Below are 19,045 nucleotides of genomic sequence, written 5' to 3' on the forward strand. Positions count from 1 at the left end.
CACGAATGATCTCATCCTTTATGGCAAAGCGGATTTAGATCAGGCCCACCTTGTTGCTTCTATGCTTTCAGAGTTTGGCTCGTCCTCCGGCCACCGAGTCAACTCTAGAAAGTCGTAAATTTATTTCTCGCCTAACACAGATGTGGGTATGCAGCAATTGTTCTGTTTCTTTCTGGGTTACCAATAGGTGTCCACATTTGATAATTATTTGGGTGTCCCAGTTATCCACATGAGAGTCTGTTGCAGTGACTATGACTTCGTTTTAGACAAAATGCGGGCGAGACTTGATGGATGGGCTGCTCGTACTTTGTCCTTTGTTGGGAGAGTTACCATAGCCAAATCTGTATTAATGGCAATTCATGTTTATTTCCAAACCACGAAGCTTTATTTGAGCGTTTGCAATGAAATTGATAAGATTGCAAGACAGTTTATTTGGGGTTCTTCTGCTCAAAACTTTTGCATGTCTCTCGTGAACTGGTCTGCGATTTGTCAACCTCTTGATAGAGGTGGTTTAGGTTTGCATCGATCAAGTGATCACATTATGGTGTTCCTTTGGAAGCTTGGTCATTCTCTTGTTTCTCGTCCAAATGATTTCTGGATTCAGGCTTTGCGTGAGAAGTACAAAATGACGTCTCTGTGTCCACTTTCGATCATGAGATCGGCCTGATCACCGCTATGGAGGTCCCTATCCCACAGCTGGTTCAACTTTCGCGCTAATTTGTATTGGCTCCCTGGTAATGGCCTCAATATTAATGTGTGGAATGATGATTGGATTCATTCGTTATGTCCTCTTTGTAATTACATGCAGTATCATTGAAGCCTTGTCTCCCATCCTCATTTTGAGAATTTACTTGATTCGAGTGGAAACTGGGATATCAACGAGCTTTCTTCTATTCTCCCTACGAATGGTGTTCCTCACATCTTGGTCATTAAACCGCCAGGAGTTGAGGCGGGTGAGGATCGCTGCTTATGGAAATGGGATAGGTTGCACAGGTTTAGCTTTAAAAAAACATATTGTAAATTGGCTGAAGGTAGTTGGGATGCCCCCTCTCCCCTTTGGAGCATGATTTGGTCGCTACAAGTTCCTCAACGGGTTCCCAACTTCCTCTGGCTGGCCATTAGAGAATGTATTCCTTCCAATCATGGACGCCATCGTCGTGGTTTGACTCCAAGCCCTGTCTGTCCGCTCTGTGGTGTGCATGATGAAACCGTGCTTCATATCTTGAGAGATTGCCAGGCTGTGAGAGCAATCTGGAATCAGTTGTTGCAGGTTTCTCCTTTGCGCTCGTTTCCACCACAAAGCTCGTCGAATGGATCCGATTGAACCTTGCTCATCATGATATTTCTCGGGTATGTCTGTTCCTTGGAATATTTTTTTCTCCACTTTTATTTGGCAAACATGGAAGCATAGGAATTGCTTTGTATTTGCCGACTCTTGCCCCTCCATGGATGATGTTTCTATTTAAGCTCTTCATGTGCTTTGCATTTTGCCAATGGCAATTCTCTCTCGCAAACGCCCAAGCTTCGACAAGCCGTGCCAATCTTTTGGTCTCCTCCTCCAAATGGTTGGTCTTGCATCAACACGAATGCCTCGGTTTATACAGTAACAGGATTCAGTTCGGTTGGGGGTATTGCTCGAAGGTCTGATGGATCTTGGATCTTTGGTTTTTACAAAAGAATTGGTGTCACAAACCCGCTTCAGGCCGAGCTTTGGGGCATTTATCTTGGTCTATGTGAAGATTGGCAATATGGAGTCAAACTTCTGCAGGTTCAGTCGGATAGTCTTCAAGCCATTTGCCTCCTCAAGAATCTTACTGCTGATAGCATCATGTTTCCCCTTGTGCATGCTATCTCTCAGATGTGTAATCGTAGCTGGTAAGTTGAGTTTCTTTGGGCTCCCCGTGAGGGTAATATGGTGGCCGATAGTCTTTCAAAGTTTAGTCTTCCCCTTGATTACGAGATGCAAAGGCTCGCTGAACCACCTACGTCCGTTCTCCCTTTGATTCATCGGGACATTGTTGGCCCTCCTTATATTAAATTTGGTGTAATTGCTTAAGGCTTTGTCCTCCTTTCAATAAAAAAAAATCTTTCCTTTCCTAGCTTCTATTATTCTTTTAATATAATATTTTGTTTACTAATACTTTTGGTGGGTCGTTAATTCAGTTAAATTCGGGATCGTAGGTTCAGACATTAGCGTCTACATCATGTCTGGAAGCCGCCACCACCACCGATCCAAGCCAAAAGTTGTTCTCTTTGGAGAAAAATTTTACCTTTAAAAATACCCATTAATACTAATTAAATAACGAGCCAGTCGCCTTCCCCAGCATGACCCATATGATCTCTTGCACAAATCAGAGCCTTCAAATTAAACGGAAAGGTCAGACTAAGATTTGCAGTCAAATCTTTCTCCAAAAAAAGGGCATTTGTTCTCGACTTGATCCTCCTTCGCCCTGTTTTCAAACTTCTCTAAACTTTTAAAAACTGTTTTTGTCTGGAGAAGAGAACGAGTCCAACATTAATTTGGCTGTCTTTGAAACCGTTTTTGGTCGGTTCTTCCAAATTTTAAGACAGCTCGGTCATCTGGAAAGTTGTTTCTAGACAAGGGTCTTTTCTTTCTTTTTACTTTCTCCCTCTCCTTGAATTTTCGGCCTGTTTTGAGGTAGTTGCAGTTATAGTTGGAATTTTCACGAGAAAATTTTGGGGTTTCTCACAAGAAAGTGTGAAGGGCACTGTCAACTGCTGGTTTATAAATAACTTTTGTTTTTTCTTACATGTCCTTACCGTGTCTTTAACTATGAATAATTCTGGGGCAGCTGTTGAAGTCACAAAGGATAGAAATGGAACTGATCAGATTCTGCTTCGGAATCTTCGAGGAGCATCTGCAAGGGTCAGAGTCTTTTTACCTTTGTAATCTTTATTTCTCTTGTTGTCTAGTCTTTTCCATTGCTTTTAAGGTATCTGGAATATTGAACAAGTTCAATAGGTTGAAGAACAGTTTAAAACTCAATAGATGCTTAATTCTAGTAGTCATTTACCCTCTCAATCAAACTGTAATTTGGGGTTAAATAGTAATATTTTGCCTCAATCTATTTGCATGGAGGACAGGTTCTTTCATGGAGGACCGACCGAGGTGAAGAATTGCTATTCACAAGTAGCAAGGCGACATTCAAATCTGCAGTCAGAAGCCATAGCATTTGTATTGTCACATGAGCCAATTTTTGTGCTGCAGGCAATTTTAAACCGCCGTATGCGGTTCGAGGAGGGATACCTATATGTTTCCCACAGGTATTTAGGATTCAATGCGTATATGCATCAAGTTTCTCTCTGTCTGTATGCATCTGGTTGATGTGTTGCCTTTTGAATTTGTTAGTTTGGTCAGCGAGGATCACTCGAGCAACACGGGTTTGCCCGGAACAGGACTTGGATCATTGACGAGAATCCGTTGCCTTTGCATCCTAATGGTAACAATGGCAAGGCCTATATTGATTTACTGCTAAAGCCATCGGAAGATGATTTGAAGATCTGGCCACACAGGTGAGGTCTATATAAGATTAGGAAGAGTTATCTTCCACTATAAAACTTGTTTTTTTGTGATTATGCATGTATATTGATTACTGGTTTATACCCTTCCAGTTTCGAATTTCGTGTTCGAGTATATTTGACAACAGATGGAAATCTAAGCTTGATATCACGCTTCAGGAATATCAATTGCAAGCCTTTTAGTTTCTCAATAGCTTATCACACATATTTCTCCATTTCTGATATCAGGTACACATATATTTCTATCTTTCAAGTCCTTTGACCATTAAGCTCTAGACATTAATGGATATTCTTTCTTGTATACTAAGTAACAATGAAGTGAGGGTAGAGGGATTGGAGACTCTTGACTATCTCGACAACCTATGCCAAAAGGAGCGGTTCACCGAGCAAGGAGATGCATTAACATTTGAATCCGAGGTAAAGCTTAGGTCCTCCTTTCTCGGAACCCTCAAAGCATTGTGGTTCAGTTGATAAACTATTTTTGCAGGTAGATAGAGTAGATGTTTAAGCCTTAATTATTGCATTCCAAATTGCAGGATGATAGAGTTTATCTTGGCTCAAGAGATGTCATAGTGATATTCGACCACCAAAGAAAATGGACCTTTTGTATACGGAAAGAAAGCATTCCAGATGTTGGTAAGTTTCTGAAACCTCTTTGATTCAATCTAAACATGTGTTAATGAATGGCATCCGCCCAAGAGAACCAAAAACACCGGCCTTGATGTTAAGTTCTTTTGTGTTTCTTCAGGTGTCTGGAACCCATGGGAGAAGAAATCTAAAGCCATCGTTGATTTTGGGGATGAGGAATACAAACAGATGCTTTGTGTCAATGGGGCAGCAGTTGAAAAACCAATAACATTGAAGACAGGCGAGGGCTGGACCTGCCGTCTGGAGCTCTTGGTTGTCCCTTCAAGTTAACGACGGCGCATGAAACAAATAAAAAACCCTTAGATCAACCAGAAGAATATAATATGTTGCTTTGTATTCGATTCTTTGTATGATGCTAAGCTAATATAATAAGAGACCTGATCACTGTCTGTGCCTCCCAAGTGATCATGGAACTGAAAATTCCTGGAAGTTGGAGATCTGTTTTAGTGTTTCTTCATAGTAGAAGTGACATTAGTTGTTTTTTTTTTTACTACAAAACGTATGTGTAATGGACTCTGGAATTAAAAATGACAATGTTGCAGAAAGGAGTGATTAAAATGGATATTATTAAGAGCCTTTTCTTTATGCATTCAATCATGACTCGGAAAAACGATGCAAAAATTAATATATCAGAGCCAGGTTTCGATCCTGGGACCTGTGGGTTATGGGCCCACCACGCTTCCGCTGCGCCACTCTGATCGTTGTGACTGGGGCTTACAAATTATATATCAATTTAATTAAACTCAAAACGATGAGTTCAGAATTTTAAAAAAGAACTAAAATGAATAGTCAGTTAAATGTTAAGGACATATTTTGGTATTACGCCTTTGTTTTCAAATAAATTATTTTCTCCTTGATTTGCTTTTTCTTCTGCTATTTTCAGCGACTATAGCCAACTACAGCACAGGACATGAGGATCTCACAGGTACTTATTTCCCTCCAATTTCTCCAATTAGCTATTCAATTTTAAACTTTTCCAATCTACCTTCGTTAAAGCGAAAGTGATCTAGATTGGAATTTCTTTCTTTCTCTTTTATTTAGGTAAAAATTGTTTGTTTTTGGGTTTTAGGTGATGGCTTCAAAGCGGATCTTGAAGCAGCTCACGGATCTCCAGAAAGATCCTCCTACCTCTTGCAGCGCGGGTTCGATTATTCTCTCTCTCTTTTCTCTGCTTCGCGCCTCGTTTTGTTTATTACTTGTGCATTTTCTCATCATCCTTTTATTTGTTTACAGGAAACTTTTGTCTTCGTTTTAAATGGTGTTTTTAGATATATGTTTCTGTTTTTTTTATTTTCTAAATCATTGAATTAGATAATTATTGTTGCGTGCTTGAATTATGAGCTTATATAATGGATTTATACTTATTGTTGGGAGTATACTTTTGACCATGATGATTTCATTGCTTCAAACTGTTCATAACCGTTTTTTGTTTATTAGGTAGGCTTTCATTCGAATTAGTTATACTCTAATTCAAGTTGTATGGAAATGGTTAGCATGTTTTGCCGAAGAATTTTTCCAGCCTTCGGAGTATTGCATTATGTCCATGTAAGAGCTCAGCATTGCATCACCATTTCTGTTAAATTTTCTAAAATAATTTAGGAATCAACATGTCATATTTTCTGAAGACAAATGAGAGGTTTTATCAGGTAAATATTTTGATTATGTCGTTTGCAGATCTGGTATTCCATCTAACTGTTGTTTTACCTCTTTTGATAATTGATGGAATCAGGTCCTGTTGCTGAAGACATGTTTCATTGGCAAGCAACTATTATGGGTCCTCCGGACAGTCCATATGCCGGTGGAGTGTTTCTAGTCACCATTCATTTCCCTCCGGACTATCCATTCAAACCACCCAAGGTTCTTGATTGTATTCCCTAACCTTTTTTCATTCTTTCCTGCTTCGCTGTATGTTTTGTATTTGTACCTTTCTTGACTATGTATTTAACTGTAGTTGATTGTCTTTTATTTTCTCAAAACATGCCACAATGACTCTTTTAGTGTATTGAAGAAAATAGCGTAGTGCTACGTGTACTTCAAGCCAATTTTTTTATCATCATGTGCAATTGTTGTAGACGTGACTTTTACCTCCTTAGAAATCCGATACAGCTTTTCTTGATGTGGTGTATGCTCCTGCTTTTCCCAAATTTTATTTCAACGTTTTCAGGTGATATGTATTAGCATAAATGTTTAAAGCCTTCAAGTTATTTAGCCATTCTGTTGCTGTAAATACTGTGACCATGGTATTTCTACAGGCTAACTGGCTTGTGCAAACATTGCGTAGCATCGAGAGGAGTAAATGCTTTCTCCACTTGCTTACCTTTTAGCTTTTGTTAGCTTATTATGTTGCAAAATTTTTCTTTTTTAATCTTCATAGGGCATACATGCATGCTCGGTTAGGTGGTTTTCAGTGCCAAAGTGTACATGATTTATTGTTGTTTTTACTTTACTTAGCAGTATCAGGTAAGCCTTCCCTGTTACATGCATATGGGTATTTTGTTATGGCTCCTCACATTGCTTCTTGGCTAAACAAAAGATAGTGTATGGACGCTACGTATAATTTTATTTGATAATGTCCATGTTCATATATTGAAGATACAATATCATCAAACTTATTTTGGAAGAGCAATTTATTGTAACTGCCGGGTGATGATTTGTCTATGCTGAGATAAACTCTGCTAATTCTTATAATTACAGAGTAAATCATATGTATTTCATGCTTTTCTGACCTTAATGTCCTTACGACATGCTTGTCTAGCAGTTGTCATTACCGCCACTTCGTAGTTTTTCTCAACTAATTTTTCCCTTCCATTTAGGTTGCGTTCAGGACAAAGGTCTTTCACCCTAATATTAACAGCAATGGTAGCATCATCCTTTATATTTTGAAGGAACAGTGGATCCCCGCCCTCACCATATCCAAGGTTATTTGTTCAACTCGCCATATCTGGTCACCCTAATCTAGATTTTTCTCTCTCTATCATGTAACATTTACTTGCCTTAGTTTTACTGTCATCTAGATATGGAGATGTGTTCTTATTTTTGTTTTGATTCTAGGTCTTGCTCTCAATCTGCTCACTCTTAACGGATCCGAATCCCGATGACCCATTGGTGCCCGAGATTGCCCACATGTACAAGACCGACAGGAGCAAGTACGATACAACTGCTCGGAGCTGGACCCAGAAGTATGCTATGGGTTGATGTGCTGGTATGTATACCATATTAGGGCTTCATTCCATTCAGGCTTTGGTCTTTAAATTAATGTATAAATCAAAGAGTCGATTATTTGTACGATAGAAGGGCTTCATTCCATTCTGGCTCCTCTTTATTTAGTGAACCTAACCTGCCCTAAAACACATTTACGACGTTGATTATTTGTGTGGAAACTATCTTTGAGACTTAAGCCCCCACTCTTCAAAATACACTCTTGATTTCAATTGTTCATCCTTTCATTTTTATTCTGCAAAATCAAAACCCGGTTCAGCAATTTGATTGTAGTCGAAATCATTTTTTCCAATATTTTGTGATTATCCTAAACATCCATCAATTTGATTCATAATCTTGTATCGTATATTAAGTAGCTTAAATCAATATGAGAGGTGGGTGATTCTGAGAAAAAATATAGAAGTGAAAAGATCTCTTGTAGTTGTAAAAGTAAATATCTTGTGGCTCCAACATTAATTAGGGTTGTCCTTTCTTCGGCCTTTTCTATTGTACGATTATATCATCCCTGACTACGTTTACTCATTAGTCATAGTGGTGGGTTGGTTGGGTCTGAATTGTTTAGAAACCGACACCCACACCACACATAATCTACTTTTTAGCTGTGTTTCAGTCACTGTCGTAATGGTGATCGTAAATTCCTTCTCTCCGTGGTGGTTATTTCATTATCAAAACTGTCGCTAAATGGGGGCAACAGCTGACACTGCCTACTCAAAACTGATCCAAAATTTAAACTCCCCATTCAATGCATTTTCTATATATAAAAAAAACAAATACCGTACGTTGAGAGCCGTGGTGCAACTCAATTCACCCAAATGGATCCACCCAATTTTCATCTTTCATTCCTTTTAAGCCTAACAGATCACATTCGTGTACTGTCTCATGCATTGTCGATCCATTCTTATTCGGCACTTCAAAAGTTTACCGTAAAAATCGTACTGTGCAAGTTGTTAATATGGATTCCATCTATCTAGTTGAGTATTTATTAGTATTGTTGAACGAATTTTTTTTAATAAGCCTTCCAATTATCGTATACTCTAGTCTTTAAATGATGACTCACGTACAATATTTCAAAGACTTTTTTTAAAGAGATTTCTAAATCTATTCATAAAGAAGAACAAAAATATCAAGACTTTAAATGAAGCACAAAAGAGACATGGATAACCAATAAAGCAAGGAGTCAAACCATACCCTGCCCCTGCATGCATTTCTTTTTTTAATAATTCTTTTGTTTCCTGTGGATGAAAAAGATATATTAAAGTATTATGAAAAAGAGATATTTAAAAAATTCTCATGTTATAACATTAAGTTAGACATACCGAATCATGGATGGGCGAATGATTTTATATTACGTTAGTGAATTTTTAAATTTTTAAAAGATGATTAACTTATAAAATTCTATAGGAAGAAAATATATTATTAATAAAAATATATATATAAATTAAATATGTAATTTAAAATTTTCAGGCCTCTCTGCTCCCCTCGGTCCATCTCTCGAAACCAAGACCAAAGGTTGTTGCATGTGGTAGTTCCCAAGTTGACTATTAATTAAGCAATACAAATCCTAACTTAATTAATGTGCTTTGAAGATAAGTTTGTCTCTAACGAAGACAGAAGTTGCATATTACAAGTTGTTCTCCCCCTCGATTATCTCAGTTATTGATGATGATATGGTCTCTCTTTTCTAATACTTATAAGCATTTGATTCATTTATCAATTAATTTCTATTATGTTTAAATCGAGTTTAATTACATAAAACTTTCTAATTTTATTCATGTATTGTCCATGTTTAGAGGTCAACATAAACCTTAAGGAATTGATTTGGTATTTACCTTAGCTCCTACCAAAACATAGAAGCTTACTTGTATTGCTCGAGTCTACATCATGAGCAATCACATTGAGAAAATGTCCTATGTTTTGAGCCTTGAAAATAAGAATTGATTGGTGAAAACTTCAAACTTTGCTGATCCACATTTAATAATTATGCAGCTTTTGTACTATTTAAATACAGTACGTGCTAGATACCTGCAATCATTAGTTTGAGTAGATTGCAATTAACCAAGCAATCTTGATCAATGGTATAAAACTAATTTTGGACCATCATTATCATGTGAAAGCCATTATTATTTTATTTTGTAACACGTGTTTTTTCAATTTTCAAGTGGTGAGGAAGTGTCATGAATCATGACTGTGATATGTCTATTTTGCAACTGCAAAACCAATTTGATGTTGACTGATATCAATGTTTCTCTCAAATAACAAAACACGTTGAGATAAACCTCATGCATTCAAATCAAATAGCAGTTACATTTGTAGTTATGTTTTCGGTCACATTACGATCACGTCATGTTTATCGTAATTGGAGACAAAACAAATATTATTGTGAGAATTATATGTATCGTAGTCATATAATAACAGTCGCGGAGGGCATTATTATCGCTATATCGTAGGTTCTATCACGATCGCAAATCGCTATTTTAAATCCATGATTAGACAGTACTCAAATCCAAAGCTCCCAATTGTTTTTCTATTTGCTTGTTCTCAAGAGCTATTACAACAATTTTACAAGTCTTCCAAAAATAATATCTTTTTTAAAATTGATCAACTTCACTCGAGATCACTTAAATAGAAGCAGCTTCTAACTTGATTTTAACATGGTTATCTATCTATTAATTTTATCAATTTTATCAATTAATTATTTCAATAATTTCAATCAAGACTCATGCGCAAGGACGGATTTAGACCGGGCGGGTTTTCCCTGAAAATTTAAATTTACTATATATTTTAAATTTCTTTATGTATTTTCTATTGAAAATTTGTTTTAGCCCCCTATAATTTTATAAGTTCAAGTTCACCCCCTAAAATTTTATAAGTTTAAGTTCGCCCCCTTAACATAGAATCTTGCATCGTCTCTGCTCATGTGTTAACATTTTAATGAAAAAAAAAGTAACACGACAAGTAACAAATTTGATATAATTATACATTTGGTATCTGTTACTACTTAGATATTTTATATCCAAAATGATATAATTTATAAGCAATAAGTAGTACTAAATATAATTATACTACTATTTATTTCTACCTCATATTCTCTATTAAATGTTAACTACTAATGATTTGGTTTATATCATTTAAATAATTAAATATTTTGATTGAAAAAAATTGAAAGATTGATAATTAAATTATTATTATTTTATTAAGCTAAAGTGATTACAAAGTAATATCTGTTCTAAATACTCTCAACTATTTGATATTGAATCAATCACCCTACTGCAGTCGTTGATGCTTGAACTCGTGACCTCTAAGAACAACAACGATTATTTTAACCACTAAGTATGGATGGACATGGGTCGGGTCGAGTTTTTGGTCCACCCGACCCGACCCGAGAACAAAGGATCCTCCACCTGAGACCCGACCTGACCAAAATAAAATTTCACCCGACCCGAACCAGACCCGACATATAACTTAGAAACCCGACCCGATCTGACCCGAAATAATAATAAAAATATTATTTTTATTCAATAAAAAAAGTGACTTAATTGAAAAAACTATATATATAGGGGTATTATTGTAATTATTCCTAAATATATAAGATAAAATTATATACTTTTTCTGGTCGAGTCGGGTCGGATGTTTTTCACCATAAACCCGACCCGAACCCGATTTTCTTACAAAAAACTGACCCGATCGGGTTGGGTCGGGTCGGAACCCGTCGGGTTGGTGTCTCGTGCTTGATAATCAAGGATGAGTCTACAACGCACGTCGCACACCGCAACATACCACTAAAGCGATGTATCGAAACGTGCTACTAGCTAATTGTCCTTATTAAGTAAATATTAAAAGGATAATTTATACATTTAGTGCTTGAACTTAAAACCTCTAAGGATAACAATCTTCCCTTTAACCATCTCAATAATAATAATACACATATTTGGCTAAATATCACATTTAAACCCTTCTTTTTCTGTCTTTTTTTGGGGGGGGGTTTTCTATATATATCATATACATTGCGATTATCAAACAATAAAAATCTAGGACTTAAAGGTAGCTTTTGCCTGAATTATATTATATTATGTTGTATATGTGATGAAATGGAAGTGTTAAATGAATCCAATATCTAGGGGATGATGCTGATTTGACTTGTGCATTCAACATTGCAGGGATCGAAGGGAGACTTTCGTGGTTTTGAGGTCGACCCAATAAAACAACAAACATGTAATATAAAACACGCAAAACCTTTATCATTACTATAAAAAAAACACATAATTCTTTGGACCAGAGAACTCGTCCACGCATTATTGTCGAATTTGAGATGCTTGGTTCTATTTATTAGAGCCGAATTTAATTAAGGAGGCGTTGTCCGAGAAAGCTACATCGTGTGTGCTTTGTTTTGCTTGTCTTTTTGCCTCTAATTCTTGTCATTCCAAATTCCAAATACCAACGATACTTCTTCTTCTTCTTCTTCAAACAATTGGATCTCAAAACACTTTTCTCTATGAAGGCATTAATGGATTGTTGGTCTGTTTTTCAAGGTCTTTATTGCTATTTTTTCAGTTAAAAAAATTAAGCTACATTAGTAAATGCTCCTCGGCAACGCAGGTTATTAATTAATTAAGTTCAAAAAATTATTTATTCATTAATTAAATTTATTTAAAATTTATTAAATAATAATAATCAAATTTTCCAATAATAATAATAATCAATCTAGTTATTATACAATCAATTAAAATAATAAATTGATTTTATTGTACCAAACTGTATTTTATTAACTTTAAATTTTCAATTTATGAAATTTATTTTAGTTTGGATTCTTTCGATCATTTTCAATAATAGTAAATTTTAAATTGACTTTCAAGTGAATATCCGAATACATATGGCTTGGGCATTTCAATCCTATCGAGCATGGCCATTTTACCCCGAATCAGTTTGAATTCAAATTAAATAATAGATATATTAAATTTAATTATAAGGGTAAACTACATTGGTAGTCACTAAACGTTTAAGTCACTTTTATATTGGTCACTGAACTTTTAAAACTTTTGTTACATGCACTGACCTTTAAATTCAGTTTCGTTATGGTCACTGTCTTCAGGAAATACGGATTTCTGACGTGGAGTCAGAAATCCTAATTTCCGAAATTGCAATTGCTGCAAAAAGTCAAATTTTCGATGAACAAAAAAAGTTAAAACTTGAAACCAAACTATACTAATATTATAGCCAAACATATAATTCCCACGGTTGGAATTGATCAACAATTGTAATGTTGATTGAAAATTTGATCTTGGTGGCGGTTGTCAATTTAAAACCTTAGATTCTTTTTTAGGAATATATTTTAACGTGTCACACCAACTTTTTTAAACCAGAACTACCAAAACTGACCATAATCAAGGCATATTAAAAGTTTTAGTAATTGAAATGCAAGTTTTAACAGTCTAATGACCAAAGTGAAAGCATCTTGAACATTAAGTTACCCATGTGGCTTACCCAATTATAAATATACTAAACATAAAATGTTAAATATATATTATTTGAAATAAAAACATCAAATTTTTGTTTCCATTTTTAGTGTTTTATTTAGGTTTTTCTTGCCATTCTGTTTGTTTCTCTGATTTCCTTAATTTCTTACCTTAAAACATGATAAATAAAAAGCACGTGCAGGAAAATGTATATATGATATGTTTTGCAAATGAATTTCAAAAACTTTCTCATGAAATTTGACAATAAATTTGGCTCACACTAAAGAGAAGAAAATGCGCGTAATATTGTGAGAATTTATTACCATCTTACGGGTAATATTTAGCGTTTGGAAAAACGATCGTTGGCTCTAATAACGAGCCACGTGTCAATAATACTGCTCCCGAACTGCATGAAACAAAACACCGAAACAGCTTCGCAGTTTTACAGTCGACACCCAGCCTACAGTTATTAAATAAGTAAAAAAATAAAAATTGAAATAAAAGGACAAAGGGACATGGTTTTCAGAATCGGACCAGTTAGCGAACCGGCCATGTTATTAGTTCACTAGTTTAACCGGTCGAATCGGTTCGATCGATCGAAAGAATCGGATGACATCATAATTATTTAAAAAATTAAATCAAAAAATTAAAAATATTTAATAAAAAATAATTTTTTATATCACAAGCCATATTCAAAGCAAGTCATAACATATATAAGTTAAAAACCATAAAATCAAGTTAAACAAAATGATTCAAATTAACTATAATATAATATTTAAGGTAAAACATATTAAATAATAAATATAATTATATAACTATAATTAAAAAAAATTGGGGCTAAAAAAATCATAATAAAATGATATTGTTTGGCTTAATTTTTTTTTTTAAAACAATCTCACATGGCTAAGAAACATAGAAGAGCATTTCAAAAGTCTAAAGAGTAAAAATATGAGAACGAAACAATCCCACATGACTAATAAACATAAAAGAGCATCCCAACTAACTTCTATAAATAATAGAGGTAATTTGACATTCAAAATCATGGAGCCTTTTGGTGAGCATTGAGTGAACTATTCTTTCACTTCAATCAAGCTCGAATTTTAGACTTCAATTGAGCTTCTAATTTTTTTTTTGAGTTCAAGCCTTTTCGAGTTCGAGTTGAACTTGATAATTTTTAGCTCGTGAGTTTGAGTCGAGTTGAGCTTACTTTTAAGGTTTTCAAGTTCGAGTCGAGTTCAGCAATACTCGAATTCGACTAGGCTCGTTTAACAACGACGTCGTTTGGTTTAATTTTTTTAAAAAAATAAAATTGACGGTTTTTTTCGGTTTTCAACCAGTCCAACGGTTTCAATCGGTTCACTAATAACGGTTCAACCGATGTAGATTAAATCAGACTAGACAGCGATTGAACTGGTTGAACTGACCGATCTAGTCCGGTTTTCAAAACACTGCAAAGGGAAAACGAAATAGCATCGAGTTCGAGGTTGCCTGCCACGTTGATCCAGCTGTAAAATATAAATTTAAAAGATGGTGAAATGGTAAATTTACCAGCTGTATAACGGCTTGCTGTAAATGACGAGAATGCCTATGGAAGGTTAGGAAACTGTAGAATAGATTAATTAGGGATAAGGATGGGTAACTAATGGGGGTGTTAATAATCATTAATTAACAAATTGTTAATATTCCTTTCAGTCAAAGTTTGGGACTGACTCGAGTGTTCTGTGTCACGTGACATGAAATCCCTGATTTCGAGAATTAATCTTTTGGCTGACTCAGCCTCCTCAGGGTTCACCATTCTCCTTGGATCTTCCCGTTACCGGTGACCACTAACACGTGTCGGTATCTCGGACTATCATGTTATGCGGCGCCTCGTGAAATATATCTCCGGTGCGGGGATTTCAAATCGCCGAAAACCCTTTAGTAAAAACTAGAAACTGAAACTTTTTCTTTTATTCTTTTTTTTTTACGGCTGGCTTGGGATCCTATAAAATAGCTTAACTTTCGGTATTCACTTCAAAACTTTGCCCCCTTCTCTCTTTACTCTCTCCTTATCTTTCAAAAGCGCTCTTTCCGTCTCCTTTAATTCTTATTTTCCTTCGTTCCTTTCTCTGAGATTTTTTCCGGAGAAATATCAGTTAGTAATCTTGGTTAAGTTCTTACTCTGTTAAGTGACCGAGAAAAGCTCTGTCCGGTAAAATTTTGGGGACATTCTCTTCCCCTTTTCCGGTGAAGATATTTGCTTTGCCGTGTCTTCCTCTTCCTCTTTTGTTCTTCTACAACTTTCACCAACAGAAATTTCGTTTCCTTTTCCTTTTTTTCCCCTCTCTTTTTTTCTTACAACTTTACTTGAAATTTATCTTCCTTTGATGAACTTTTGAGTATACCTTTGAACCCCGCTTAATGCTGGATTTCTCTCCATATCAAACTTCTTTAACGTGTTCTTTATTCAGTTTTTCTTTTCTTTTCTTTTCAACCCTTTATTCTCCTCGTGTCTTGATCTAAAGGAATTTCTTCTTTTTATTTTACTCCCTACTGTCACTCTCAATGAGAAGTGAAAGAATCTGAGAACCCAAAGAAACCAAAACGAAGATTGAGAAAAAAATGGATACTTTCCCTGTTCCTTCAATCAAATATGCAGAGCACCGCAACCAAACCAAACTATTTTCACCATTGTTAAATGCTAGAGTCGAAAACCAGCCCGAAATGAAGCCTCGAATCGTTCGGATTACTGTTACTGATGCTGACGCCACTGATTCCTCTAGCGATGAAGAAGAAGAAAAACCAAGAACACGAATTTGTTACCGGAACAGAGTCAAGAAATTTGTTAACGAGATAACTATCGAGTCATCATCTCCCACTGAGAACGACGTCGTTGGTGGAAGTAAATTGTCTTTATCGTTGTCTAGAGCTCCTCGAAAAAGGCCGGCCTCTGTTGCTGTGGCTAAAGGTAAAGCACCGGCGGGAAAGAAGTTCAGAGGGGTGAGGCAACGACCTTGGGGAAAATGGGCGGCTGAGATTAGAGACCCTCTAAGACGTGTACGGCTTTGGTTAGGCACCTACAACACTGCCGAAGAGGCAGCAATGGTTTATGACAACGCGGCTATCCAGCTGCGTGGACCAGACGCGCTCACCAACTTTTCGACTCCCCAACAGAACCGGTCGATTCAAGATAAAGCTAGCCAAAAACCGTTAACCAACTCAGATTACAACTCGGAGGAAGAATCTCATAAAACTGATCCCTGCTCTCCGACCTCCGTTCTTCGCTTCCACCCGCTTTCTGTCGACGAAGTCGACTCGCAAAGCGTCAAAGAACCGCGCAATATCGGAAGCGAACCTCGAGATATCGTCGACGATTCTTGCTGCTTATCGGGAGAAAACTTCCCAATTATCTCCGACTATTCCTCTTTGTTTCCCGGTGACTTGTTTTGTTCGGTGCCCCATTTTTTTGACGATACTACGAGTTTACACGAAAGTTTATTGAATGATGAGTTCGGGGACGTAGATTTCGAGTTTGGATTTGGTGGCTTGCATCATGTTGATGACCATTTCCAAGACATCGAGGATTTGTTCGGGTCGGATCCTCTGCTAGCTATTTGAGAGTGTTTTTTACTTTTTCCTCGTCTAATGCCGGTTTCTCGGCAAGTTTTGCATCGGCCGAACTGAAAAAACCGACTTTTTTTTATTTCCTGCGTGCAAATTTTGTTTTGGTTAGTATTAATTTTATTAATGAAAATCCTTAAGATTAATAATGTAGCAAAAATATTAAACAGTCCCGTCACAGTAACTGTGACGGCTACCGGGGCTACGTGTTCTTTGCTCTGTTTTATATTATGCTTCTTACTAATGTAATTATTCACCTTCCCTGTTAAAAATGTAGGCCTGATAATTAAGTACTAAATCAAACTTAGGTAAACACGCGGTAGAACACGGCGGGCAAGAGGAATTTCAGTTACGGCCGTTTAAAGGAATGACAGATATTGCTAAGCCACTCCACAGGGTAAATGAAGAAGAAATTAAAGGATTTTGGGTAAGCATGGATTTGTATTTCATTGTTTCCACGTTTTACATATAACACAAACGTATCATATCATATGATTGTGGCTTTCCGTTGGCCACTAATCCCTAATCAATACTACAGTTAACTTTCTGGCTTTGAGACGATAGATTTGTTAGAGAAAAAAATTCAAAAGAATCTCACATGAGGAGGTTAAAGGTCCGGCGACTGTCAAGTGTGGTGGCAGTCGGTGCATTTCAGTTTATGGGGGGCAACACTTGTTCATAACGTGGTCTTGAAACAACACGTCAAAAGCTTGAATTGTAAGATAATAAAATGATAACATCCACTATTTACAAGTGCAAGAATGTGACAAGTAAAATGCAAGTGACGAACCAGGTTTCGACGGTCTGATGAAAATAATGAAATGTCTCATTGCAAATCGTGGTCCCTTTGTTAGCTGGAGAGCAGTACAAGTGAACAAGATTTGGGCACATCGTAAACCCAGAGACTCAGAATTTTATTTTCACCATGGCATGAACCTGAATCCCATTAACATTAGCTAATCGTTGCCCAAAAGGCTGAAAAAATTCATTAAATAGAATTTGTCGTAATTCCAAAATAGTAACATCACACCGCCTCACACCTGACTGCGCCCAGACCCAACCTTCCTAACATGACAAATACAATATTTATTCCGCAAATGTCTTTGTTTCTTTATTTTGTGATATTACTTTTTGATGTAAAATAAAAGACAGTAAAAACTAAGTCTTGTGGGTTTTTAATATGTTTGGGACCCTCGGGATCATACATATTGCCTGATCATTTATTTTACATACCAAAACTCGCCTGATCATTTATTTTACATGCCAAAACTCCCCCAAACCCTTTGTTCCTCAATGAAGGTGAAAGCTTTTCAAAAGAACAACCAAAACATTGCAAATAAATTTGAAGAGAAGGCAAATTTGAGCGCCTCTTGGTGATTGGAGCTAATAAGAGGCCAGGGAAAGGCAGCCACACAACCAAAGGGTGCATGCAGAGTCACGAAATTCCAAAACTACCCAGAAGATCTTATTCGTTATTCTGCAGGTCCTGCTTGCGGCTATTCAATCATGGCCGTACACGTACTATCATGTTATCGGCCTCCCGATCTTGTTGTTTCAGTGTAAGTCGTGCAAGTAGTAGCAGCTGCATGCAGCCCCAACCTTGGTCCCCGCCAAATTGATCCATCTCAGCCATCACTGTTTTATTTTCTGTTCTGAATGGTACGGCTGTGATCTGGTAGTGGTCCCACGCTCTCCGGCGGTCTTCCCCATCCCATTCGCTTGATTTGGACCCTCCGTTTTGGGCAAGTATTTGTGGCTCATTGTGGAGATCCACATAAGCATGCTAAACCCATCATTTATTGGCCCCTTTTTATTACTGTTATATAGTCGATTATTCTATCGAGAAATCACATGGCTGTATATTTACGAATACCGTTGGTGATTGAAATACTTGTGCCTCCCTAAATCTCTTTCGCTTCTTAGATATTAAGAGGATCTATGAACATTTTCGAATCTTTGATTTTTATGCATTTTAATTTTTTTTAAATCCTATAAAGAAATACTTAGAATATTTAATATTTATTGAGAGGTTTTGGCACAACTTTTGATATGATCACGTGACTCATTAAAGTTAAATCTATTATCAGTTGATTAGATCAGTAAATTTGCTAATTTACAAGTAACTTTAATGTTTTATGTCCAACTTTAGCAGTAAGAATTACTATGAAGCCTTTTGATCAAATTGAGAGAAGGGATGGAACTTTTTATTCTCATACCTTATTCAATCGTCTTCTACCTCTTGATGGAGACGAAGATTTTAATACCGATTAAGAATTGTTTCTCCCCAAACTGCAACTCTCCACCCAAATCAAAATGCATAAAGTAAATATATCTCAATAATACTATATTATCAAATTGAGTACAAATGTACAAAGGCGTGTGTTGAGGATGTTTGGAGGGTGAGGAGGTCACATGAAATATGTATGGGGTATCTGTACCTTTGAACCCGGTGAATCGAAATGACCCGAGAGGCCCATAAGCCATGCGCAATTTGAGGGGGGGGGGGATGAAGAGAGGGGCCATACATAATGTTACAAGTGGTGATTTTTTTAAAATAAAGTTTTTTTTTTAAATAAAAAAGTATA

At 36.4% G+C, this 19,045-nt stretch overlaps 2 protein-coding genes, 1 non-coding gene and 1 pseudogene across 3 annotated transcripts; 3 read left to right on the forward strand and 1 right to left on the reverse strand.

Annotated features, from left to right (window-relative positions):
• The first annotated feature begins 2,727 nt into the window (after window positions 1-2,727).
• On the forward strand, window positions 2,728-4,672 carry LOC120186886 (annotated as a pseudogene).
• A 143-nt stretch (window positions 4,673-4,815) lies between these two features.
• Window positions 4,816-4,887, reverse strand: TRNAM-CAU. The gene has a single exon. It is a non-coding gene; the product is annotated as a tRNA-Met (tRNA).
• Window positions 4,888-5,020: 133 nt separating this feature from the next.
• Window positions 5,021-7,577, forward strand: LOC120186885 (ubiquitin-conjugating enzyme E2-17 kDa-like). Its single transcript, XM_039190716.1, has 5 exons — window positions 5,021-5,113; window positions 5,258-5,330; window positions 5,918-6,045; window positions 7,002-7,106; window positions 7,240-7,577. The coding sequence occupies exons 1-5, from the start codon at window positions 5,099-5,101 to the stop codon at window positions 7,381-7,383; spliced, it is 465 nt and encodes a 154-aa protein (XP_039046647.1). The 5' UTR covers window positions 5,021-5,098; the 3' UTR covers window positions 7,384-7,577.
• A 7,760-nt stretch (window positions 7,578-15,337) lies between these two features.
• LOC120186870 (ethylene-responsive transcription factor CRF2-like) lies at window positions 15,338-16,531 on the forward strand. Its single transcript, XM_039190704.1, has one exon. It carries the CDS (start codon window positions 15,462-15,464, stop codon window positions 16,455-16,457), a length of 996 nt encoding a protein of 331 aa, XP_039046635.1. The 5' UTR covers window positions 15,338-15,461; the 3' UTR covers window positions 16,458-16,531.
• The last annotated feature ends 2,514 nt before the right edge of the window (window positions 16,532-19,045 follow it).

This window comes from Hibiscus syriacus, unplaced genomic scaffold, assembly GCF_006381635.1.
Source record: "Hibiscus syriacus cultivar Baekdansim isolate YM2019G1 unplaced genomic scaffold, ASM638163v2 tig00113721_pilon, whole genome shotgun sequence".
NCBI classification, from domain to species: domain Eukaryota; kingdom Viridiplantae; phylum Streptophyta; class Magnoliopsida; order Malvales; family Malvaceae; genus Hibiscus; species Hibiscus syriacus.

Coding starts and splice junctions, on each gene's coding strand:
- LOC120186885 (XM_039190716.1), top strand. Junction 5,331..5,917: donor TCCTACCTCTTGCAGCGCGG/GTTCGATTATTC, acceptor TGATGGAATCAG/GTCCTGTTGCTGAAGACATG. Junction 6,046..7,001: donor ATCCATTCAAACCACCCAAG/GTTCTTGATTGT, acceptor CCTTCCATTTAG/GTTGCGTTCAGGACAAAGGT.
- LOC120186870 (XM_039190704.1), top strand. CDS start 15,462: ATGGATACTTTCCCTGTTCCTTCAATCAAATATGCAGAGCACCGCAAC.